The 26,098-nt window shown below is 42.1% G+C and overlaps 2 protein-coding genes and 1 pseudogene across 2 annotated transcripts in view; 1 reads left to right on the top strand and 2 right to left on the bottom strand.

Annotated features, from left to right (window-relative positions):
• On the top strand, positions 1-25,257 carry LOC133664650 (gastrula zinc finger protein XlCGF57.1-like). Its single transcript, XM_062069462.1, has 2 exons — positions 1-441; positions 23,269-25,257. The coding sequence occupies exons 1-2, from the start codon at positions 318-320 to the stop codon at positions 24,588-24,590; spliced, it is 1,446 nt and encodes a 481-aa protein (XP_061925446.1). The 5' UTR covers positions 1-317; the 3' UTR covers positions 24,591-25,257.
• LOC133664599 (oocyte zinc finger protein XlCOF6-like) overlaps positions 1-26,098 on the bottom strand; it is a 221,356-nt pseudogene that overhangs the window by 178,279 nt on the left and 16,979 nt on the right.
• LOC133664600 (oocyte zinc finger protein XlCOF6-like) overlaps positions 1-26,098 on the bottom strand; it is a 191,302-nt gene that overhangs the window by 56,441 nt on the left and 108,763 nt on the right. The window lies entirely within an intron of this gene.

Here is a 26,098-nt window from a genome sequence, read left to right on the forward strand (position 1 = left end):
CTTCGCGCATGCGTGGATTGGTCGGATACAAAGATGGCGTTTGACGAAGAAGGCCTAAACGTGCGCGTTATAGTTCTGTATTTTTAATCAGTGCGTACATGTGCACATATATGTCGTTTAATAAAGTAAACATCGTTAATAATTGTTTGTATTCGGATACAATAGTCTGAGCGCGTTTAACGCTTCTCGTGCTTGCTATCTAGCTTAGCTCGCTAGTTAGCTTAGCTTGTTAGCTGCTAACAACGAGACGCGGACGTTATCAACACATCGCCAAGTAGAGATCAAATGTGAGTGTAAAGTGTTGTGATTGTGTGAAAATGTGCGAAAGAACGATAGCAAAGTATGAGGAGGAACTTTGTCCAACAAAAGAGGAGAACGAGCGAAAACATCAACTTATGGACGCTGTTTTCAAGAAACATCAAGTTGTGTTGCACAGAAGAGGTTTGTTTACTTCTTACTCTCACATGTTTACTAACGTTATATTTCAGTATGAACACTATTCTTAAGTATATTGCGTATAAGAAGTTGGGTTGTCTTGTGAGGATGATGCATTACATTACTTGCCAACCTTGAGACCTACGATACCGGGAGGTGGGGGGCGTGGTTAATAGGGGAGTATATTTACAGCTAGAATTCACCAACTCAAGTATTTCATATATATATGTATATATATATATATGTATGTATGAAATACAGTTCAAATTCAGTGAATTCTAGCTATATATATATATATATATATATATATATATATATATATATATATATATACATTTATTTTATTATACATATAAATAAAATAAATATGTGAATTTCAGTGTTCCGGGGGCTATCCAGTAGATGGCAGTATTGCCCTGTTTAGCTTCTCCTCCGTTCATGACTCGGCCACCGTGTTCAATGGAGAAGTCTGTTCTACAAAATGTACAGGCAACATAATTACATACCCCTTCCCCTTCGAACTGTCCTGGATGAACTGAAATTCTTGTTTCCATTCGTTTTGGAACTTGCAAGCGTATTTCTTCATCTTGCTCGTCGACGGCGTCGCCAAGTCTGTAACTTCCTCGTTCTTCTGCTTCGTCTCCTTGTTGTGTGCGCAGTTGTGCACTCTACTCTCTAAAAGCCGTAGATGTTATGACGTCATTGGGCAGGCAAGCTGTTTATATTGTGGGAAAGCGGACGTGAGAACAGGCTGTCCCCACTCAGGTCCGCATTGAGCTGGAGGGGGCGTGGCCTCCAGCTCCGGCTGAATACCGGGAGTTTGTCGGGAGAACATTTCTGCCGGGAGGTTATCGGGAGAGGCGCTGAATACCGGGAGTCTCCCGCTAAAAACGGGAGGGTTGGCAAGTATGTGCATTACGTCTGCTACTTGCAACGTAGTCTTGCAACCACGTGGTTGTCGGTGATCTGTCGAAATTTACTACCCGTAAAAATGAGTTCCCTATTCCAGTCCGACTGTAGAATAAATTGTTAAACTGTAATTTTAGTCTCATCACCTGGGAGGACTTTGGCCTTTTAAAAGGAAGGCCCGAACACATCCGTGGCGGCAGGGCACTATTAAGATTAATTCATCACATTTGCATAATCTGCTAAGTGGCATTTTATTACTATCAATATATCATGTTCTTGTTACATGATATCTTTTTGTTCTATTTTCTTCTTTAAAGGGGAACTGCACTTTTTTAAAATTGTGTAATCATTCCCAAACCCTATGTAAGACAAGAGGACATATGTTTTCCTTTTCTTAAAGGCCTACTGAAAGCCACTACTACCGACCACCTAGTCTGATAGTTTATATATCGATGATGAAATCTTAAAGGCCTACTGAAATGAATTTTTTTTATTTAAACGGGGATAGCAGATCTATTCTATGTGTCATACTTGATCATTTCGCGATATTGCCATATTTTTGCTGAAAGGATTTAGTATAGAACAACGATGATAAAGATTGCAACTTTTGGTATCTGATAAAAAAAAAGGCTTGCACTTACCGGAAGTAGCGTGACGTAGTCAGTTGAACATATACGCAAAGTTCCCTATTGTTTACAATGATGGCCGCATGAAGTGAGAGAGATTCGGACCGAGAAAGCGACAATTTCCCCATTAATTTGAGCGAGGATGAAAGATTTGTGGATGAGTAAAGTGCAAGTGAAGGACTAGTGGGGAGTTGAAGCTATTCAGATAGGGAAGATGCTGTGAGAGCCGGGGGTGACCTGATATTCAGCTGGGAATGACTACAACAGTAAATAAACACAAGACATATATATACTCTATTAGCCACAACACAACCAGGCTTATATTTAATATGCCACAAATTAACCCTGCATAAAAACACCTGCGTGTTTGTTATGCTAGCTCCTAGCTCCTCTGCTAGCTCCTAGCTCCATAGAACACGCCGATACAATTCAAACACCTGATCAACACACACAATCACTCAGCCCAAAAGACCGTTTACCTAACCCAAGGTTCATAAAGCTTATATATTTTTAAAAAGTTACGTACGTGACGCGCACATACGGTCAAGTTATCGAATGTTTAGCAGCCAAGGCTGCATACTCACGGTACCTGATATTCAGCTGGGAATGACTACAACAGTAAATAAACACAAGACGTATATATACTCTATTAGCCACAACACAACCAGGCTTATATTTAATATGCCACAAATTAATCCTGCATAATAACACCTGCGTGTTTGTTATGCTAGCTCCTAGCTCCTCTGCTAGCTCCTAGCTCCATAGAACACGCCAATACAATTCAAACACCTGATCAACACACACAATCACTCAGCCCAAAAGACCGTTCACCTAACCCAAGGTTCATAAAGCTTATATATTTTTAAAAAGTTACGTACGTGACGCGCACGTAGGTACGGTACGTGTTATGCTAGCTCCTCTGCTAGCTCCTATCTCCATAGAACACGCCAATACAATTCAAACACATGATCAACACACACAATCACTCAGCCCAAAAGACCGTTCACCTAACCCAAGGTTCATAAAGCTTATATATTTAAAAAAAGTTACGTACATACGCAAAAAAAAGCCAAAGCTGCATACTCACAGTAGCACGTCTGCGTCTTTGTCATCCAAATCAAAGTAATCCTGGTAAGAGTCTGTGTTGTCCCAGTTCTCTACAGGCGTCTGTGTATCCAAGTCAAATGTCCTCCTGGTTAGAGTCTCTGTTATCCGAGTTCTTCCATCTTGACTGCATCTTTCGGGAATGTAAACAAAGAAGCGCCGGCTGTGTACTGTTGTGGCTGACTACGTTCGAAAAATACGTCCATTTCGCACCGACAACTTTCTTCTTTGCTTGCTCAGCTTCCTTCTTCATAATGCAATGAACATGATTGAAACAGATTCACGAACACAGATGTCCAGAATACTGTGGAATTATGAAATGAAAACAGAGCTTTTTCGTATTGGCTTCAATGTGGAAGGCATACCCGTGTTCGCCGGTCTACGTCACGCGCATACGTCATCCTCAGAGGCGTTTCGAACCGGAAGTTTAGCGGCAAATTTAAAATGTCACTTTATAAGTTAACCCGGCCGTATTGGCATGTGTTATAATGTTAAGATTTCATCATTGATATATAAACTATCAGACTGCGTGGTCGGTAGTAGTGGGTTTCAGTAGGCCTTTAACATTGCAACACATGCCAATACGGCCGGGTTAACTTATAAAGTGCAATTTTAAATTTCCCGGGAAATATCCGGCTGAAAACGTCTCGGTATGATGACGTATGCGCGTGACGTCACGGATTGTAGCAGACATTTTGGAACAGCACGGTGGCCAGCTTAAGTCGTTTGTTTTCATCGCAAAATTCCACAGTATTCTGGACATCTGTGTTGGTGAATCTTTTGCAATTTGTTTAATGAACAATGGAGACAGCAAGGAAGAAAGCTGTAGGTGGGATCTGTGTATTAGCGGCCGGCTACAGCAACACAACCAGGAGGACTTTGAGTTGGATAGCAGACGCGCTATCCGACGCTAGCCGCCGGACCGCACCGATGATCGTGGTGAAGTCCTCCGTCACGCCGTCGATCGCTGGAACGCAGGTGAGCACGGGTGGTGATGAGCAGATGAGGGCTGGTGTAGGTGGAGAGCTAATGTTTTTAGCATAGCTCTGTCGAGGTCCCGTAGCTAAGTTAGCTTCAATGGCGTCGTTAGCAACAGCATTGCTAGGCTTCGCCAGGCGGGACAGCATTAACCGTGTGGTTACAGGTCCAGGGTTTGGTTCGGTGTCTCCTGATAGTAGAAGTAATAGTATTGTTGATCTTCTGTCTATCCTTCCAGTCAAGGGCTTATTTCTTCTGTTTTTATCTGCAGTTAAGCACGATGCTATCACGTTAGCTTTGTAGCTAAAGTGTTTCGCCGATGTACTGTCGTGGAGATAAAAGCCACTGTGAATGTCCATTTCGCGTTCTCGACTCTCATTTTCAAGAGGATATAGTATCCGAGGTGGTTTAAAATACAAATCCGTGATCCACAATAGAAAAAGGAGAAAGTGTGGAATCCAATGAGCCCTTGTACCTAAGTTACGGTCAGAGCGAAAAAAGATACGTCCTGCACTGCACTCTAGTCCGTCACTCTCACTTTCCTCATCCACAAATCTTTCATACTCGCTCAAATTAATGGGGTAATCGTCGCTTTCTTGGTCCGAATCGCTCTCGCTGCTGGTGGGAATGATTATAAACAATGTGCAGATGTGAGGCGCTCCACAACCTGTGACGTCACGCTACTTCCGGTACAGGCAAGGCTTTTTTTATCAGCAACCAAAAGTTGCGAACTTTATCGTCCATGTTCTCTACTAAATCCTTTCAGCAAAAATATGGCAATATCGCAAAATGATCAAGTATGACACATACAATGGACCTGCTATCCCCGTTTAAATAAGAAAACTTAATTTCAGTAGACCTTTAACGTTTTTTATGGTTTAATACATAAGAAAAGAAAAACGTGTGTTCTTGTCTTACATGAGGATTGTGACTGATAGGCAAAATAAAAAAAAGTGCAGTTCCCTTTTAATTTGGCAGATAAGTTAACAGTTTTGTTTATTTACAATTACATGTTGGATCTCTCTTGTGCCATGTCCCAAACATCCGAATATTGTTGCAACTAATAACGTCCTCTGCCGCAACTCTTTCAGAATTGGCAGTCCATCTTCACAAAGGTATTTTCCTCTGGTTTTTGCATAAAACGTGCATTAAAAATAACCCGATTATTGTGAATGATTACCGTATTTTTCGGACTATAAGGCGCACTTAAAATCCTTTCATTTTCTCAAAACTCGACAGTGCGCCTTATACCATACCATACCAACATTATTTATGAAGCCCTTTAAAAACAACCTAAGTTGAAGAACAAAAGGCTGTACACCACAAAAAAATACAGGCAAAGGACAGACTAAAAATACATTTAAAACAGAGGTAAAATACACATTGAAAAAGCAAATACAAATGATCTTAAAAGAACAATTTATTTGAGAAAAAGCAGTTAAAAGGTTAAAAACAGTTCAAAGTCTCATGCTGAGTTGAAAGCCAGTGAATAAAAATGGGTTTTAAGAAGGGTCTTAAAAGTAGCCAAAGAAGGGTGTAATATAATATGATAATAATAATAATAAGACCCCTTTAATGCGCATTTTGTATGAAAAAAGACCTGAATAGACCCGCTGACCGGCAGTGCGCCTTACAATCCGGTGCGTCTAATATACAGAATAATTATGGTTGTGCTAACTGACCTCGAAGCTATTTCATTTAGTACATGGTGTAAGTGTCACCAATAGATGATGGTCACACATAGATACGTGTAGACTGCCATATGACGCCAGTAAACAACACCAAAACTTTAAATGTTCCCTTGAAAATAAAGAACATTACACACGGCACTCAGAAATCTGTCAATGTTTTAGTATGACTTTGAAGCCACACCGCTTGGTGGATTGTCAGCCCATTACAGCTACCGTAGTCAGAGATACAAGTTTTATTATGGTGTTTGTATAAGGACCGCAAAATGGCACCCATTAGCAGACGGGCGCGGCCACCGCTGCTGCTCACTGCTCCCCTCATCTCCCAGGGGGTGATCAAGAGTGATGGGTCAAATGCAGAGAATAATTTCGCCACACCTAGTGTGTGTGTGACAATCATTGGTACTTTAACTTAACTTAACTTAACATATTATCTGGCGTTTTGTTTCACAATATTATGCAAAACCAACTTTTCTTACCTACTGGTACCTGCTGATGTGTATTTGTTATCTGCATAAGTCCTGAAAATGTGCGCACGTCCGCCACTGTAGTCAATGCCGACACCTTAGTCGATAAGCTTCTTCTTCTATTTCTATAGTTTCTTGTTATGGGACATTCATCCTCCGCTGTTGCCATTTCTAATATAAAGTAGTGTAAAGTTCTTACTTATATCTCGCTATGGAAGTACTAAAACTAGCGAGTTTACATAATTCACCCAAGGAACTTTAGTTCTTAGAGTTTCGGTCGGACATTTTTTCACGGGACACATTTCCGGTGTTATGGCAATAGTGAGCCACGGATGAGGAGATGCTGCGCCGTTATTGATTGAAGTAAAGTCTGAATGTCATTAAAACAGTTAGCGCCATCTTTTGACACTTCTTCCACTCCCGTCCTTGCACGCTACAACAAAGATGACGGGGAGAAGGTGAGCCACGTAAATAAGACCGCCCACAAAACGGCGCATCCTGAAGTGACTGTCAGAAAGCGACTTGAAGAGGATCTGTAAAACATCATCTATGCAACATTTTGACTAAATAACCACCATTACATGTTATGTAGTCTTTTACATTGATAAAAAAAATCATAAAATGACCCCTTAAATGCGCCTTTTTGTAAGCTAAAAAAATGAATAGACCCTCTCACCGGCAGTGCGCCTTATAATCCGGTGCGCTTTATGATCCAGAAAATACGGTAGTTCCAGTGTCGACAAAGGTGTCGATGTTGTGGTTGTATATTGGCGCACGCAATTACGAGCTACTTACGGTTTCCCGCGGTCTACGCCATCTTGGCGCGGTGAAAACACTGCGCAAAGCTATATTAAAGGCCTACTGAAATGACATTTTCTTATTTAAACGGGGATAGCAGGTCCATTCTATGTGTCATACTTGATCATTTCGCGATATTGCCATATTTTTGCTGAAAGGATTTAGTAGAGAACATCAACGATAAAGTTCGCAACTTTTGGTCGCTGATAAAAAAGCCTTGCCTGTACCGGAAGTAGCGTGACGTCACAGGTTGTGGAGCTCCTCACATTTGCACATTGTTTACACCAGCAGCGAGAGCGGTTCGGACAGAGAAAGCGACTATTACCCCATTAATTTGAGCGAGGATGAAAAATTTGTGGATGAGGAAAGTGAGAGTGAAGGATTAGAGTGCAGTGCAGGACACCAGGGTGTATCTTTTTTGGCTCTGACCGTAACTTAGGTACAAGGGCTCATTGGATTCCACACTTTCTCCTTTTTCTATTGTGGATCACGGATTTGTATTTTAAACCACCTCAGATACTATATCCTCTTGAAAATGAGAGTCGAGAACGTGAAATGGACATTCACAGTAACTTTTATCTCCACGACAATACATCGGTGAAGCACTTTAGCTTCGGAGCTAACGTGATAGCATCGTGCTTAACTGCGGATAGAAACAGAAGAAACATGCCCCTGACTGGAAGGATAGACAGAAGATCAACAATACTACTATTACTTCTACTGTTAGGAGACACCGAACCAAGCCCTGGACATGTAACCACACGGTTAATGCTGTCCTGCCTGGCGAAGCCTAGCAATGCTGTTACTAACAACGCCATTGAAGCTAACTTAGCTACGGGACCTCGACAGAGCTATGCTAAAAACATTAGCTCTCCACCTACGCCAGCCCTCATCTGCTCATCAACACCCGTGCTCACCTGCGTTCCAGCGATCGACGGCGCGACGAAGGACTTCACCCTGATCATCAGTGCGGTCGGCGGCTAGAGTTGGATAGCGCGTCTGCTATCCAACTCAAAGTCCTCCTGGTTGTGTTGCTGTAGCCAGCCGCTAATACACCGATCCCACCTACAGCTTTCTTCTTTGCAGTCTTCATTGTTCATTAAACAAATTGCAAAATATTCACCAACACAGATGTCCAGAATGCGGTGGAATTTTGAGATGAAAACAGACGCTGTTTGTATTGGGAAGACAATGGTGTCCCAATACTTCCGTTCAATCCGTGATGTCACGCGCAAACGTCATCATACCGAGACGTTTTCAGCCGGATATTTCCCGGGAAATTTAAAATTGCACTTTATAAGTTAACCCGGCCGTATTGGCATGTGTTGCAATGTTAAGATTTCATCATTGATATATAAACTATCAGACTGCGTGGTCGGTAGTAGTGGCTTTCAGTAGGCCTTTAATTTGTACGTTGTTTTCCAAGGTGATCGCACATATTCACAGTTTCTTCTTGGCTTTTTCAGTTTTCTCGTCAATTGTTGTCATGCTTAAAAGCTGTGAGGCCGTGCGCTGTACCAATCACAACAGGAAACAAAGAGAAAAGTTGCCATTTTACACGTTTCCTTCTAGAAAGAGGTCACCAGATCGCCGTGACAAGGACAGGCGAACGCTGGAGCCCTGGGAGCGTAAATGTACTGCGTTTCTATTTCTAACTGGGCTAACTTTGTTTTAAGAAAGATTTTTATCGCTGCATTTCTTTTTTTATCAGATGAAAAAAAATGCTTTATACAATAATAAAATATGAAATATAAGTATTTAAACAAAATAGTGTTTAGTTGTCAGAGAAAGCCGATTGAACAATGCTAATTGAGGACGGCGTGGCGAAGTTGGTAGAGTGGCCGGGCCAGCAATCGGAGGGTTGCTGGTTATTGGGGTTCAATCCCCACCTTCTACCATCCTAGTCATGTCCGTTGTGTCCTTGGGCAAGACACTTCACCTTTGCTCCTGATGGCTGCTGGTTAGCGCCTTGCATGGCAGCTCCCGCCATCAGTGTGTGAATGTGTGTGTGAATGGGTGAATGTGGAAATACTGTCAAAGCGCTTTGAGTACCTTGAAGGTAGAAAAGCGCTATACAAGTATAACCCATTTATCATTTATCATTTATAATTTACGCTGCGGGGGGAATTAGACTGAGGTTGCATGCCATTCCCCTTGTTAAATCATAATTATACAACTACGAACTATTTTGTTTAGAATTGTCTTCCATAATGTAATATCTTTGTTGAATAGTTCTGGTTTGACTGATAATCAATCCACACATTGGTAGGGTGCATGTAAGGGCAATTTTCCAGCCCAACGGCAGCTAGTTTTGCTTCGTATCAATGTTTGGCATTAGCATCCAACCGGTCAAAATAATCTAAAGACATGGTCGGAATAAAAATCACGCAGACACGGCAGAAAATGTCACATTTTAAGACGCAATTTGGTGTTTACGCACAAAGCAAGCGGGAAGTAGCGTTTGTTTTCACCTCGCCAAGAAGGCAGCAACCGTGGGAAACCGGAAGTAGCTCGAAAATTGCGTGCGCCCTTAGTCACTCTTCACGGGAAGGAAATGCACAGTATCTAGTCTGAAGTGGCTCCTTCTGGAGACGCTGCCTATAAGCGTTTTGGAAGAGAATTACAAGTTTAACGTCACCCCCCCACGCAAGAACTATAAATCAAACAAGACGCCGTCTAGAGTATACTCCTGTGCCTTGCCGCAATTCTGTCTCTGAGCTCCTTGCGCAGTTCCTTCGACCTCAGGATTCTCATTTGCTTTCCCATGCACTGTGAACTGTAAGGTCTTATTTCTACACCTGTGCCCTTCCTAATCAAGTCCAATCAGTTTAAACACAGCTGGACTCCAATGTAGGGCTGGGCGATATGGCCTTTTTTTAATATCTCAATATTTTCAGGCCATGTCACGATACACGATATATATCTCGATATTTTGCCTTAGCCTTGAATGAACACTTGATGCATATAATCACAGCAGTATGATGATTCTATGTGTCTACATTAAAACATTCTTCTTCATACTGCATTAATATATGCTACTTTTAAACTTTCATGCAGAGAGGGAAATCACAACTAAGTCAATTTAGGAAAAGTGTATTTATTAAACAGTTATTAAGCAGTGGCACAAACATTCATGTCATTTCAAAACAGAAAGTGCAAGATTGTCAGAGACATTTTAAAACAAGCTATTAGTGCACTTTTGTGCATGATGTCACTAAGATGACATATCAAAACAAGACTAAATTAAAGTTAGGGTTGGGTATCGAGTATCGGGTATCGATTGGAACCGGGACTAACTTTCCGATTCTCCCGGTATCGTTCAAAAGTTTAAATTTCGATTCCTATTTTCGATACCCAGTCCGCCGACCGGGAAAAAAAATAAAAATAAAATGTCCGCCGAACCGGAAGAAGAAGCCGCTGAGCACCAACGAAGAAGCACCCACCCCCGGAAGTTAGCATAGCCGAGCGAGTCAGTCAAGCTCAAGCATGGATAGCGGGCGTCGGCGGTCGAAAGTGTGGCTTTACTTTACAAAAAAAAAGAAATAACCGCAAAATAACAGAGCTCCATGTCCATCAAGAAACGAGTGGAGAGAGAGCTGCAGATGTACCAGGACGTTCCACCGATACTTATGTCTGACGACCCTGCTCCATGGTGGTGGTCCGGTGGAACCAACAAAAGACTTATCCTTTGCTGTCAGATCGGGCTTTCTCCTATTTATGCGTTCAAGCTTCTTCCACAACCAGCGAACGTGTATTTTCCACAGCAGGAGACACTATCTGTCCAGAACGCTCACGCATCCTGCCTGAGAAGGCGGATATGGTCATTTTCCTAAACAAGAACTGTCTCTGATTTTATACTGTACCTGCTGCTAATCTGGACTGGGTTTTGCAAGTTGTTTCTTATTGTTTATTTGCTTTTCTGCACCAGGTTAGCCCATCAGTGGGAGCACGGTAACATTTTTAAGTACCTGCAGCATCATACACTTGTGTGTGTAAATGTGTTTTCATGAGGTTTCCTGCAGCATCATACACTTATGTGTAAATGTGTTTTCATGAGGTTTCCTGCAGCATCATACACTTATGTGTAAATGTGTTTTCATGAGGTTTTCAAAAATAAAGCTCTCTTGAGGAAAGTGTACCCCTGGGAAAATGTATTCATAATTTATAATATTTATATTCAAGTTCATAGATTTGATTTTTATATTCTAGTTGAAAACAGCCCTGTGAGGAATTTATAGTAAAGTTCATAAAAAGTTAATAGAATTAAAATTGATGGAGAATGTCAGACTATTTCATTCAGAAAGACTGTAGGTTAGCTAGCTCATTTAAAATATCCTAAACGTTTTTTTTGACCCTGCCTCTTAAAAGAATCGGAATCGAGGATCGTCAGGAATCGGAATCGAAACAAAGAACCGGAATCGGTATCGGAATCGTTCGAATTCAAACAATACCCAAACCTAATTAAAGTGCACTTTTTGTACAGAACGCCACTACAATAGTTTAAAACAAATAAAGTGCACTTTTGTGCATGATGTCACACAAGATATTTCAATAACTGTCAAATAAAAATGAGCTGCATAATAGGAAATCAAATAGTGTATGTCCTTCACTATGTGGTAGGTTCCTGCGGACATTATCTCCTTATGTTGTTGACTATTTTTTTCATACGGTGTTGATCTGGAAATGGTTGCCTCTGCATTTTGTTGGTGTGGCACCGACCGGAGATGTTGACATGCAGAGTTTCAAGCACTCTTCTTTCTCTAGCGGGTGACTTTTCAAATGATGGTACAAATTAGCAGTAATGCTACTTTTTGTAGCAACGCTTTTGCCCCACACTTGACAAATGACGGTTGTCTGTTCGACATATTCCCACTTGAAGCCAAACCACCGCCAGACGATGGACCCCCTGCTGTTTTTCTTGATAATTAATTCTTCCTCCAGTTACCCATGCTGCTACCTCTCTGCTGCGCGAGGGCGTATGACGTTGCACGCGTGACAGTATGTGACATATGTAAGAAGGTGCGCTTGTTTTACGTCTCTGTGAGAAGGAGAGAGAAGAAAGAGTGAGAAGAGCCTGTAGTGTAATCCCCGCAGCTAAAAGCGACTGCATGAGAACGTATATTCGACTATCACGATATAGTCATTTTCTATATCGCACAGAGACAAACCCGCGATATATTGAGTATATTCGATATATCGCCCAGCCCTACTTCAATGAAAGAAGAACCATCTCAAGGAGGTTCCGAAGAAGTGGACAGCATGTGAGTTCAAAATGAATGTCACAGCAAATGGGTCTGAATACTTATGACTAGGGATGTACACCGCAGTGTTGGCGTTAACACACTTTTTGTGTCTTTTTACGCATTGAAATCAGAACGCGTATTTCCGGAAGTCTGCACGTACGCTGGACGCATTTTTTTTTACCGCCTGGTTTGCTTATTTAAAAAAAATTGATTGTTGCTTTGCGCTGATGTTTTGTTTATATTTGCTGGGTCAAATGATTAATTATTGGTGGACTTCAAAGTAATGTACTTTCTGGTACAATTACTTAAAAAAAATTTCGCCGAAAGTTTTATCAATCACAAATACTGCATTTCCGGTATTAGGACTTGTTATTGTTTTCGTCATGTTGAGCAATAAACCCAAGAAGCGAAGGCTTCAGGAGCCACTTTTCAGCAAATGGCTCACTTATGAAGATGGAAAAATGTTTTGCACGCCATGTAAACGGGCTAAGAAAAAGAACACCTTTACGACCGGGTACACTGCTTTTCAAAGATCCAGCCTCACCAGGCACCAAGAAACATCATGTTACAACTTTCCTGTTTGTCTGCTCCCAGACCGTGGTCGAGGAGCGCAGGGATTGACGAGGCCGTCGATTTGTTACAACTCTATTTGTTTTCTACAAAGCCAAGCGGACATCCACCATGCTGTTAACACTCCTGAACATGCTAGCGCTCCCTCTCCTAACTTGCCCACTCACTTACACACGTCACTCACCCCACATACCGCCATTCTTAAAGGGGAACACACAGTTTATGGCCATCACAAGGCCAGAGATGAAATGCTAGAGGCATTGAGTGCCACTCTTTTAAATGACATTGAAACTAACTTGCAAAATTAACACTCCTGAACATGCTAGCGCTCCCTCTCCTAACTTGCCCACTCACTTACACACGTCACTCACCCCACATACCGCCATTCTTAAAGGGGAACACACAGTTTATGGCCATCACGAGGCCAGAGATGAAATGCTAGAGGCATTGAGTGCCACTCTATTAAATGACATTGAAACTAACTTGCAAAATTCTAAGTTTGTTGGCTTTATTTGCCATGAAAGTGTAGATGCGGCAGTTTTTAAACGACTGATGATCTACATAAAGGTGAGAATAATCAATTCAATTTGTCATATGCATATATGCCCTGGCACACCATTGACATCATTTCATGACTGAAGCAAAAAAGGTTTTACACTTTTATACTGAAAAAAATACCCCTACAATTTATTAAATGAAAATATAGAAAAAAATACCGGCAGCGGTAAGGTTTAGATCCATGAAGGAAAGAAGAAAGTGAATTAAAGGCCTACTGAAATGAAATGTTCTTATTTAAACGGGGATAGCAGATCCATTCTATGTGTCATACTTGATCATTTCCCGATATTGCCATATTTTTGCTGAAAGGATTTAGTAGAGAACATCGACGATAAAGATCGCAACTTTTGGTCGCTGATAAAAAAAGCCTTGCCTGTACCGGAAGTAGCGTGACGTCACAGGTTGAAGGATTCCTCACATTTCTCCATTGTTTACACCAGCAGCGAGAGCGTTTCGGACCGAGAAAGCCACGATTACCCCATTAATTTGAGCCAGGATGAAAGATTCGTGGATGAGGAAAGTGAGAGTGAAGGATTAGAGTGCAGTGCAGGACTTATCTTTTTTCGCCCTGACCGTAACTTAGGTACAAGCTGGCTCATTGGATTCCACACTCTCTCCTTTTTCTTTTGTGGATCACGGATTTGTATTTTAAACCACCTTGGATACTATATCCTCTTGAAAATGAGAGTCGAGAACGCGAAATGGACATTCACAGTGACGTTTATCTCCACGACAATAAATCGGCGAAGCACTTTAGCTACGGAGCTAACGTGATAGCATCGTGCTTAACTGCAGATAGAAACAGAAGAAATAAGCCCCTGACTGGAAGGATAGACAGAAGATCAACAATACTACCAAACTCTGGACCTGTAACCACACTGTTAATGCTGTGCCGCCTGGCGAAGCCTAGCAATGCTGTTGCTAACGACGCCATTGAAGCTAACTTAGCTACGGGACCTCGACAGAGCTATGCTAAAAATATTAGCTCTCCACCTACGCCAGCCCTCATCTGCTCATCAACACCTGTGCTCACCTGCGTTCCAACGATCGACGGCGCGACGAAGGACTTCACCACGATGATCTGTGCGGTCGGCGGCCTGGAGACGGAGGAAGTCAACCCAGACAGGTGAGGACAGCGCAGCGGTGGCGGACGACGTTGTAGCTTTCGACGACACCACGACCGCCATCAGTCGGCAAGAAACAGATATTTCCCCAAAGTTACGTACGGGACATGCACATAGCGCCACGCACGTACGGGCAAGCGATCAAATGTTTCGAAGCCAAAGCTGTACTCACGGTAGCGCGTCTGCTATCCAACTCAAAGTCCTCCAGGCTGTGTTGCTGCAGCCAGCCGCTAATACACCGATCCCACCTACAGCTTTCTTCTTTGCAGTCTCCATTGTTAATTGAACAAATTGCAAAATATTCACCAACACAGATGTCCAGAATACTGTGGAATTATGTGGTGAAAACAGACGACTTAAGCTGGCCACCGTGCTATTCCAAAATGTCTGCTATAACCCGTGACGTCACGCGCAAACGTCATCATACCGAGACGTTTTCAGCCGGAAGTTTCCCGGGAAATTTAAAATTGCACTTTATAAGTAACCCGGCCGTATTGGCATGTGTTGCAATGTTAAGATTTCATCATTGATATATAAACTATCAGACTGCGTGGTCGGTAGTAGTGGCTTTTAATGTTTATAACTGAATACAAAAATGTTTTTCTTTTGTTGTATTTTTTTAATGAATTAAGTAACGTTTATGACAACCATTCCTAGTGCCAACACTGCACCTGGTACCTGTATTTTTAGGTACCGGTTTCTGATTGGGTCGGTCCAAGCGGACCGTGAAAATTCTATACTAATGATAGTCCTATCGGTACTTTTTTTATCCAGCTGACCGTCGTGATAATAACCCGCGCAATGTCACCTTCATTCGGGTGCTGCTGCAAAGCATAAAAAGACACGGCAGAACAGCCAATCGGTGACTACCTTTTACCGCCCCATGGTAAATCTAGATTACCGTATTTTTCGGACTATAAGTCGCAGTTTTTGTCATAGTTTGGCCGGGGGTGCGACTTATACTCAGGAGCGACTTATGTGTGAAATAATTAACACATTAGCGTAAAATATCAAATAATATTATTTATCTCATTCACGTAAGAGACTAGACGTATAAGATTTCATGGGATTTAGCGATTAGGAGTGACAGATTGTTTGGTAAACGTATAGCATGTTCTATATGTTATAGTTATTTGAATGACTCTTACCATAATATGTTACGTTAACATACCAGTTGGTTATTTATGCCTCATATAACGTACACTTATTCAGCCTGTTGTTCACTATTCTTTATTTATTTTAAATTGCCTTTCAAATGTCTATTCTTGGTGTTGGCTTTTATCAAATACATTTCCCCAAAAAATGCGACTTATACTCCAGTGCGACTTATATATGTTTTTTTCCTTCTTTATTATGCATTTTCGGCCGGTGCGACTTATACTCCGGAGCGATTTATAGTCCGAAAAATACGGTAGTTCTATAGGTTTTTAAATGCAAACAAATGTTGGACAGATCAATATAAATATGGACAGTAACAATAAGTATATGTTATGTTATGTTATGTTATTTTCATTTATTATGCGCCCCCCAACCAACTGTTACATCAGCCCGGGGCGCAGCCCGACTGGAGAAACAAAAAAACAGAAACAGAGACTGAGACACACAAAGGAATCTAAACTAAACATTTAAGACTCACAATGAAAACATAGATTAAAAGTCATCTGCGGTAAAAAGGTGAGTTTTAAGCCGTGCTCTAAAAGAGTCCAGAGTGGTGGCGGACTTAATACTCAGGGGGAGCTTATTCCACAACCTAGGTGCCATCACTGAGAAAGCACGGTCTCCCCTTGTCACTAGGTTTGACCGTGGGACCTTCAGGGTCATCTGGTTGTCTGATCTAAGGCAACGACCCAGCCTGGAGCTGGTGGGTTGGTCCAGGAGATCTTTAATATAAGCTGGGGCGAGACCATTGAGCGCTTTGAAGACGAACATGACGATCTTAAATTTCACTCTACGCTTCACTGGGAGCCAGTGAAGGGAGGAGAGGATGGGAGAAATATGTTCCCTCATTTTTGCGCCTGTCACCAGCCTGGCAGCCGCATTTTGTACTAGCTGCATGCTATGGATGGTCTTGTTGGTGACCCCAGCATAAAGGGCATTGCAATAGTATAGTATCAGTATATGGTGAATACTACAGTGGCTGAATCTATATATTTTTTAAATCAAATTGTTTTTGTCGGGTGCAGTGTGAGCTGGGCGGCAGCTGAAAGCTGGGCGCTTGGCGGTCCGATCCTCGGCTACAGAAGCTAGCTCATGGAACGTGGAACGTCACCTTGCTTGGGGCAAGGAGCCTGAGCTGGTGCGCGAGGTGGAGAAGTTCCGGTTAGATATAGTCGGACTCACTTTGACGCACACCGAGGGCTTTGGAACCAGTCTTGAGAGGATCTGGGCTCTCTTCCATTCTGGCGTTGCACGCAGTGAGAGGCGTTGGTCTTGGGTGGTAATTCTTGTTGCCCCCCGGCTCAAAGCCCATACGTTGGCGTTTAACACAGCAGAAGAGAGAGTAGCTTCCCTCTATCTTCGGGTGGGGGTGTGGGCCCTGACTGTTTGTGCTTACACACCAAACAGCAGCTCAGAGTACCCACCCTTTTTGGATTCCCTTGAGGGAGTACAGGAGAGTGCTCCCTCGGGTGATTCCCTTGTTCTGCTGAGTGACTTCAATGCTCACATTGGCAAGAGTGAAACCTGGAAAGGCGTGATTGGGAGGAATGGCCGTCCGGATCTGAAATCCAATGGTGTTTTGTTATTGGACTTTTGTGCTCATCACAAATTGTCCATAACAAACACCATGGTCAAACATAAGGGTGTCCATATGTGCACCTGACACCAGAACACCCGAGGCTGCAGTTTGATGATTGACTTAGTGGTTGTGTTATCGGATTTGCGGTCTCATGTTTTGGACACTCTGGTGTAGCGTGGGGCGTAGCTTTCTACCAATATCCACTTGGTGGTGAGTGGGTAGTGGGGTAGGATGTCGAGCAAATTGGCAGTCCCAAACGCATTGTGAGGGTCTGTTGGGAACGTCTGGCAGAGTAGGGTTGTACAGTATACCGGTACCAGTATAGTACCGCGTCACTAAAGAATCGTATTCGGTGCTATACTGCCTCTAAAAAGTACCGGTGCCCGCCCCCCTTTTTGTTGCGGGCCTGACAGCGCGTCATCGTCACATCATGACATTGCTGGTTTACGAGCAGAGGAGCATGTTCAGCAGCGCGCACACACTGAGTACTGACAAGCAGACACAGTGTGTAGATGGAAAAGGGAGAACGGACACATTTTGGCCTAAAAACTAACAATAAAGGTGACGTTATAACACTGAAACACCCTCAGGAAGAGATACTTTAAGACATGGCTAGCTAGCTAGCGGCTAACGTCCAGCCGCAGTCTGCAGTGTTTTAGCTACTTCTAAATCACTAATCCTGGCCTCCATGGCGACAAGGTACATTTCTTACAGGTAACATTATCACTGGAGGACGAGGAATAGCTAAACATGCTTTAATACACACCGTAGCTCACCAGCGTCACAATGAAAACAAACGCCATTGGTGGATCGACACCTGACATCTACTGTAATGATATAAAGTACAATAGCGTATCTAGGTGATACTACTATGATTACATCGTTTAAAAAATATATATATTCTGTTTATAAACTCAGGAAATATGTACCTGGACACGTAAGGACTTTGAATATAACCAATGTATGATCCTGTAATGACTTGGTATCGGTTTGATACCTAAATTTGTGGTATCATCCAAAACTAATGTAAAGTATCAAACAACAGAAGAATAAGTGATTATTACATTTTAACAGAAGTGTAGATAGAACATGTAAAAGAGACAGCCGATATTAACAGTAAATGAAGTAGATTAATAATTATTTTTTACAGCTTGTCCTTTATAATTTAGACAAAATAATATAATGATGAATGACACAATATGTTACTGCATAAGTCAGCAGACTAATTAGGAGTCTTTGTTTTTTTACTTACTAATAAAAGAAAAGTTGTCTCGTATGTTGACTATTTTATTTAAGGACTAGATTGCAATAAGAAACATATGTTTTATGTACCCTAAGATTTTGTGTTAATATAAAGACAAAAATGCCATTTTTGTGGTCCCTTTTATTTAGAAAAGTATCGAAATACATTTTGGTACCGGTACCAAAATTGTAGTATCGGGACAACCCTATGGCATAGTCTCCCATCAGAAAGAGTTTCAATTCCCGCCTTTGGAAGAACTTTGAACATGTCATGAGGGAGGCCCTGGACATTGAGTCCGAGTGGACCATGTTCCATGCCTCTATTGTCGAGGCAGCCAATCGGAGCTCTGGCCGCAAAGTGGTTGGTGCCTGTTGTGGCGGTAATCCCAGAAGGATGCCGTCAAGCTAAAGAGAGTACTAATGGGTCATTTTGGCTCCAGAGACTTTAGAAACAAAAGCGGTTGCGGACGCAAAAACTCTTTAAGTACACTTTTTGCAGAGCACTAAAGCGGTTGCGGACGCAAAAACTCTTTAAGTACACTTTTTGCAGAGCACGTCTTTATTTTGGTTTTGTTACGTTTTCTGGAGAGTGTGTGTTTTTTCCTATAGGAGATCGAAGACGCCATGGAAAACGACTTCCAGGCGGCTTTGAAGTGATCCTGGACCACCATCCACCGCCTCAGGAGGGCGAAGCAGGCCACTGTCAACACCGTGTACAATGGGGATGGTGTGCTGCTGACCACGATCCAGGAGGTTGTGGATCGGTGGAAAGAGGACTTTGAAGACCTCCTCAAGCCTACCTGAACGTCTTCCTATGAGGAAGCAGCGCCTGGAGAATCTGTGGTGGACTGTCCTACTTTTGGGGCTTAGGTTGCCGAGGTATTTAAAGCTCCTCTGTGGCAAGGCCCCGAGGATGGATGAGATCCGCTCGGAGTTCCTCAAGGCTCTGAATGCTGTGGTGCTGTCTTGGTTGACAAGACTCTGCAACATTGCTTGGACATTGGGGTCGGTACCTCGAGATAGGCAGAACTGGGTGATGGTTCCTCTCTTCAAGTAGGGGGACTGGAGGGTGGGTTCCAACTATCGTGGTTATCGCACGCCTCAGCCTTCCTGGTAAGATCTATTCAGGTGTACTGGAGAGGAAGCTACTTCGGATAGTCGAACCTCAGATTGAGGAAGAGCAGTGTGGTTTTCGTCCTGTGGACCAGCTCTACTCTCGGCAAGGTCTTTGAGTGTGCATGGGAGTTTGCCCAACTAGTCTACTTGTGCTTTGTAGACATGGAGAAGGCATTCGACCGTGTCCCTCGGGAAGTCCTGGGGGAAGTGCTCATAGTATGGGCTATCGAACTGTCTGATTGGGGTGGTCCGCTCCCTGTATGATCAGTGTCAGAGCTTGATCCGCAATGCCGGCAGTAAGTTGGACTCATTTTCAGTGAGGTTTGGACCCCGCCAGGGCCGCCCTTTTTCACCAATTCTGTTCATAACTTTAATGGACAGAATTTCTTGGCATAGTCAGGGCGTTCAGGGAATCCGGTTTGGTGGCTACAGGATTAAGTCTCTGCTTTTTGCAGATGATGAAGTCCTGATGGCTTCATCAGGCAAGGATCTTCAGCCCTCACTAGATCGGTTCGCAGCCGAGTGGAAAGCGATTTGGACGAGAAACCGCACCTCCAAGTTTGAGTCCGTGGTTCTTGTCCGGAAAAGGGTGGCGTGCTATCTCCGAGTTGGAGAGGAGATCTTGCCCCAAGTGGAGGAGTTGAAGTACCTCAGAGTCTTGTTCACGAGTGAGGGGAGTGTGGATCTTGAGATTGATTGGCAGATCAGTGATGCGGACACTGGTCAAGAAGGAGCTGAGCCGGAAGGCAAAGCTCTGTTTACCGGTCGATATACGTTCCCATCCTCGTCATGAGCTTTGGGTTTGGACCAAAAGTTCAAGGTCACGGGTACAAATCGGCAAAATTAGTTTCCTTTATAAGGGGGCTGGGCTCTCCCTTAGAGACAGGGTGAGAGGCTATGTCCCTGGGAAGGAACTCAAAGTAAAGCTGCTGATCTTTTACATCGAGAGGAGCCAGATGAGGTGGTTCGAGCATCTGGTCGGGATGCCTCTTCGGACGCATCCCTGGGGAGGAGTTTCACGTCCGACCGGTAGGGGGCCACAGGGAAGACCCAAGACACGTTGGAGAGATTATGTCTACCGGCTGTCCAGGGAACATCTTCGTATCCCGCGGGAGGAGCTGGACAAAGTGGCTGGATAGAGGGAAGTCTGGGCTTCTCTGCTTAGGCTGCTTCCCCTGCAACTCAACCTCAGATGGACGCTTGAGAGCTAAGACTAACACCACTACAACTTTTATTAGGGATCTTCATTTTGCCGACGACGCAGCTGTGGTTGTGGACAAGAAGACACTACAAGATATGTTGGACAGTCTGTCATGCTCTCTGACCATCAGCACATATAAAACTGTATGCAACATCCACCTGAACGACCAACCACTTGTAAATACAACACAATTCTGCTACCTTTGCTCAATTGTCAACGCCTCATTTACTACAAGCAGTTCCTCTTTGGAGAAATGGTCCTTGGAAAAAGGAGACGAGGATGACCAAGGTTGAAGGACAAAGCCTCATGATAAAATGCAACATCAACCCCGCCATGTGGGAGGCAGTTTGCTGAAAACCGAACATCATGGAAGATAGCCGTCAACCAAGGAATAACTGAACGAGATCAACAATTAGCCAGAGGTCAACAGGAAAAGAAAGGAACACAACTGTCAACCATGCGGTATTTCTCTTGAAAATTTTGCGCCAGAACCTTCTCTTCGAACATTGGAAGGATCAGTCATGAGAGACCATGTAAACCAGGGGTGCTCACACTTTTTTTGCAGACGAGCTACTTTTCAATTGATCAAGTCGTGGGGATCTACCTCATTCATATATATAATTTATATTTACTTATTTATGAAATATATGTTTTGTTAACAAGTTAAAGGTGTTTAATGATAATGCAAGCATGTTTAACAACTATAGTTAATATTGTTAATAAATTAAAGGTGTTTAATGATAATACAAGAATGTTTAATACATATAGTTAATATTGTTAACATGTTAAAGGTGTTTAAAGATAATGCAAGCATGTTTCACACATATACTTAATATTGTTAACAAGTTAAAGGTGTTTAATGATAATACAAGCATGTTTAACACATATAGTTAATATTATTAACAAGTTAAAGGTGTTTAATGATAATACAAGCATGTTTAACACATATAGTTAATATTAACAAGTTAAAGGTGTTTAATGATAATACAAGCATGTTTAACACATAGATTCCTTTCTTTCATGAATATATAGTAGAATTTCTGACCTTTGACCTATATTTCATGTCTGTCAAGAATGTATGCTCATTTAATTTCTCTTCTATTCTGTGTCCCCGGGTGTGGGACAAAAGTGAATATTAAGTCGTGCCAACCTGTCTACAGAATGTTTTGATTGTTTAAGTATGATTAAGGAATCCAAGGATGTTGCAAAAACAAATGACGCACGAGAAAAAACTGTGACGCACGAACCAACAGATAAAATGGCAGGAGACCGGGACTCGAGAGAGATTGCTTGTGTGTGTCCTCCGGAGCACGTTTGTGTGTCTGCATGGACAGCTCAATCTGACTTGATAATGGGTAAATAAACTTTTTGTACTAAATTCACTTTTGTTGCTGTTTAAGCCCTGGACAATCCACCACAAAGACAAGAATATAAGTTGGTGTATTACCTGATTCTGATGACTTGTTTTGATTGGAATCAGACAGTGGTGCTGATAACGTCCGCATTTTCAAATGGAGGAGAGAAAAAAAGTCCTCCTTTCTGGCCAATACCACATGAAAGTGGTTGGTTTTTGTCATCTTATTTGTCCGGCTTCCATACTCCTTTTTATACACTTTACAAGAAATACATTGGCGGCAAACTCCGTAGCTTGCTAGCTTGTGCACGCCAGCTTTCTGAGACTCTTAGCGCAGGTAGGATGAAGCAGAGCTTTTATTGTGAAGGCAGGAACTGTGCAGTCGGTCTTTGGAGTTTTGACGACAGGTACGGCGCCAGAGTCTGTTGAAATAAAAAGTGTTTCTCGCCTTCCTGTCTGTCATTTTTTCTTAATAATGAGCTGGCAGTAGCCAACGTCATCTCAGAAGACCCTCGGGTGCCGTGAATGTCAATCAAGTGACGTCATAATGAAGATTTATGATCGCTCATTTTTAGGACTATTTTTTTAATGCCTGGCTGGCGAACGACTGACACAACCTCCGCGATCGACGTGATGAGCACCCCTGATGTAAACGATAGAAAATAAATGAAAGAAAAAGGGGTCAATATACAACGCGGCTGCCATTGACCGTCTGACAAGACAAAAAGAGCCAGAAAGAAAGTAACCAAATATTACCAGTAAATTAACAAGATTGAAAACAAATACTTGAACTGATGTTACTGCATTTGTCAGCAACTAAATTAGGAGAGTTTGTAACAGGTTTTAAAATAGTTCTGTTATCAATTATATATTAAATAATATATCACAATATAGATTTTAGGCCTTATAGCCCATCCCCCTGGCTTGTTCTTCTTTCCCTGTGAATAATGTTGTAAAGAGCAGCCGGTTTGTCCCTCCATGGAGATTTTGGACTAGATCATACAATAATTTGGATATCTTTAGTGTACTGCAAGTTTCTTTAATGTACTGAATGCATCACGTGACTGAGCAGAACTAGATGTTTCCAAAGCATGTGTTTGTTTTCTTGTGTCCTGCAGACGTCTGTGAAGAACATCTTCTACCTGAGGAAGAGGAAGACTCACTGACCTCCCACTTTAAAGAGGAAGAGGAGGAACACAGCATCAGTCAGGGGGGAGAGCAGCTTGACTGGTTGGAGGAGTTCCCAGTGATTCGTGTTATTGTGAAGGGTGAAGATGATGAGGTCAAAGGTGAAAGTGAGGAGAAGAGAGAGGCGGAGTCTCCAAGCAGCAGCTCAACTCAACACATGACAACAGAAGCTTATGGAGACCACTGTGGAGGATCACGAGCAGACACGCTCTTAGCTCCACTATCAGATAGTGAGGACACAACGTCACACTCTCCTGACACTGATGATGATGACTCTAAAGATGATAAGACATGTCACACTGACAACACTCACTTGAATTGTTCTCACTGTGACAAAACCTTTAAATACCATTGTTATCTGAAAATACACATGAGAACACACACTGGAGAAAAACCTTTTACCTGCTCAATCTGTGGTAAAGGTTTTGCACAAAGTCAGTGTTTGAAAAGACACACGAGAAGACACACTGGAATAACCCCTTTTACCTGTTCAGTCTGTGGTAAAGGTTTAGTAACGAGTCAAAATTTGAAATATCACATGAGGATACACACCAGAGAAACACCTTTTATCTGTTCAATCTGTGGTAAAGGTTTCGTACAAAATCAATGTTTGAAAAGACACATGAGAAGACACACTGTGGAAAAAAACCCTTTTACCTGTTCAGAATGTGGTAAAGGTTTTGTACGAAAACAAGGCTTGGACGCACACGTGAGAACACACACTGGAGAAAAACCTTTTATCTGTTCAATCTGTGGTAAAAGTTTAGTAACAAGTCAAAACTTGAAATTTCACATGAGGATACACACTGGAGAAAAACCTTTTGTCTGTTCAATCTGTCGGAAAGGGTATGCACAAAGTCAGTGTTTGAAAAGACACATGAGAATACACAGTGAAGAAAGCCCCTTTACCTGTTCAGTCTGTAGTAAAGGTTTTGTACGAAATCACAGTTTAAAAGCACACATGAGGATACACACTGGAGAAAAACCTTTTACTTGTTCAATCTGCGGTAAAGGTTTTGCTCAAAGACAATCTTTGAATGTACACATGAGAATACATACTGGAGAAAAACCCTTTATCTGTTCAATCTGCAGTAAAAGTTTTGCGCAAAAAAGCAGTTTGATGGTGCACATGAAAGTACACACTGGAGAAAAACCTTTTACCTGTTCAATCTGTAGTAAAGGTTATGTACAAAGTAACAATTTGAAACTGCACATGGCAACACACACTGGTGAAGAATCTCATTCCTGTTAAAGCTGCAACAGAAGCTTTTGTAATCGATCATTCTTTGTAGCACACACAAGAACACACACAGGAGAGAACGTGTTGAGTTGCAGTGTGTGTGGTGAAGTATTCTCTTATATGTACCTGTGTAAGACACAATTGTGCTGGTGAAAACAGCAGCAGCAAATGAAGCTGCAGTATTTGAAATAAACTGTCAAAGCTTAATTTTTGACTTCCTAACCACATTAGCACATATAACGTGTGATCGTTGAAAACTGTTGTGTGTAACGCAATCTTGTTAATATGCTTCTACCATTCATTGGTTGGCTACTTTAGATTAGTGTAGGGTAGTTTAATTTTTGAAATAATGACGTGTTACATGTTGTCAGAAGATAAAGTCCTTTGTTTTACATTTTATTTTATACCTTCATCTTCTGGACCACTTCAGGAAGCATATTATTTACTTTATACATACTTTGAACAGTTGTCTTTTATACAATTTCAAAATGTGTGACTTTATGAATCATTTGTTGGGTCTCCATAATACATTTTATGATTTTTTTTACTCTCTTTTGTAACATGAATATTGTGTTGTGATTGTTTTATATGTATGTCCCCAGATCTATATTCAATATATAAATGAGAGAAGATGGCAGGAATATTTGTGGAAGGATGGTTTTGTCTTCAAGAATCTACATTTGTGAATAACTTAAATAAAACACGACAAAAACGATATTTTAAACATTTTTTCATTTTATATTTTAGAGTCCCAAAAACAAGTTTAGAGTGTTGAGGCCAATATTTGTACATCCTCCCACAGAGCTTTACTGTACAAAAGGTCCGTGGGCGAGTATCAAGAGTTTTTTCTATTTTCCCATCACAGAGAAAACGAGTGCTGTCTTCAATTGCTCAACGACATCTTTAAAAGTATTTTAAAGGATAAATTCTGGATAAAATAGAACATTTTAAATGAACTCCTTTGCCTTTGGAAGAATCGGAAATTTCAGGTTATTTGTAGTTTATTCTGGGTTCTTTTTTTCCCCAGAGAAAATACAGTTAACGGCAAATGGGTTATACTTGTACTACGCTTTTCCACCTTCAAGGTTCTCAAAGCGCTTTGACACTATTTCTACATTCACACACTGATGGCGGGAGCTGCCATGCAAGGCGCTAACCAAGACCCATCAGGAGCAAGGGTGAAGTGTCTTGCTCAAGGACACAACGGACGTGACTAGGTTGGTAGAAGCTGAGGACCGAACCAGGAACCCTGATAATGTTCCTATCAGCCCACAGGCCAAAGAGAAAGAGCATAGGCATTTGAGGGACGCCCTCAAAACCTGTGGTTGCCCCAGCTGGTCGTTTGTGAAACGTGCATCCAATTCCAGAAATAACAAGAACAGAGTGGATGAGGAAAACAATAGTAACAGATGCAAAAATATTGTCATTGCATATGAATCGGGTCTATCTGAGAAACTCAGAAGAACTTATAACCAAAACAACATCCCACTTGACTTCAAACCAGGCAACAACCTGAGACA

The sequence above is a fragment of the Entelurus aequoreus genome, linkage group LG14, assembly GCF_033978785.1.
Source record: "Entelurus aequoreus isolate RoL-2023_Sb linkage group LG14, RoL_Eaeq_v1.1, whole genome shotgun sequence".
In the NCBI taxonomy this organism is placed as follows: domain Eukaryota; kingdom Metazoa; phylum Chordata; class Actinopteri; order Syngnathiformes; family Syngnathidae; genus Entelurus; species Entelurus aequoreus.

Bases quoted from the DNA above. Each gene is read 5' to 3' on its own strand.
- LOC133664650 (XM_062069462.1), top strand. From the start codon at position 318: ATGTGCGAAAGAACGATAGCAAAGTATGAGGAGGAACTTTGTCCAACA. The intron at 442-23,268 runs GTTTGTTTACTT...TGTGTCCTGCAG, and splicing joins AGTTGTGTTGCACAGAAGAG to ACGTCTGTGAAGAACATCTT.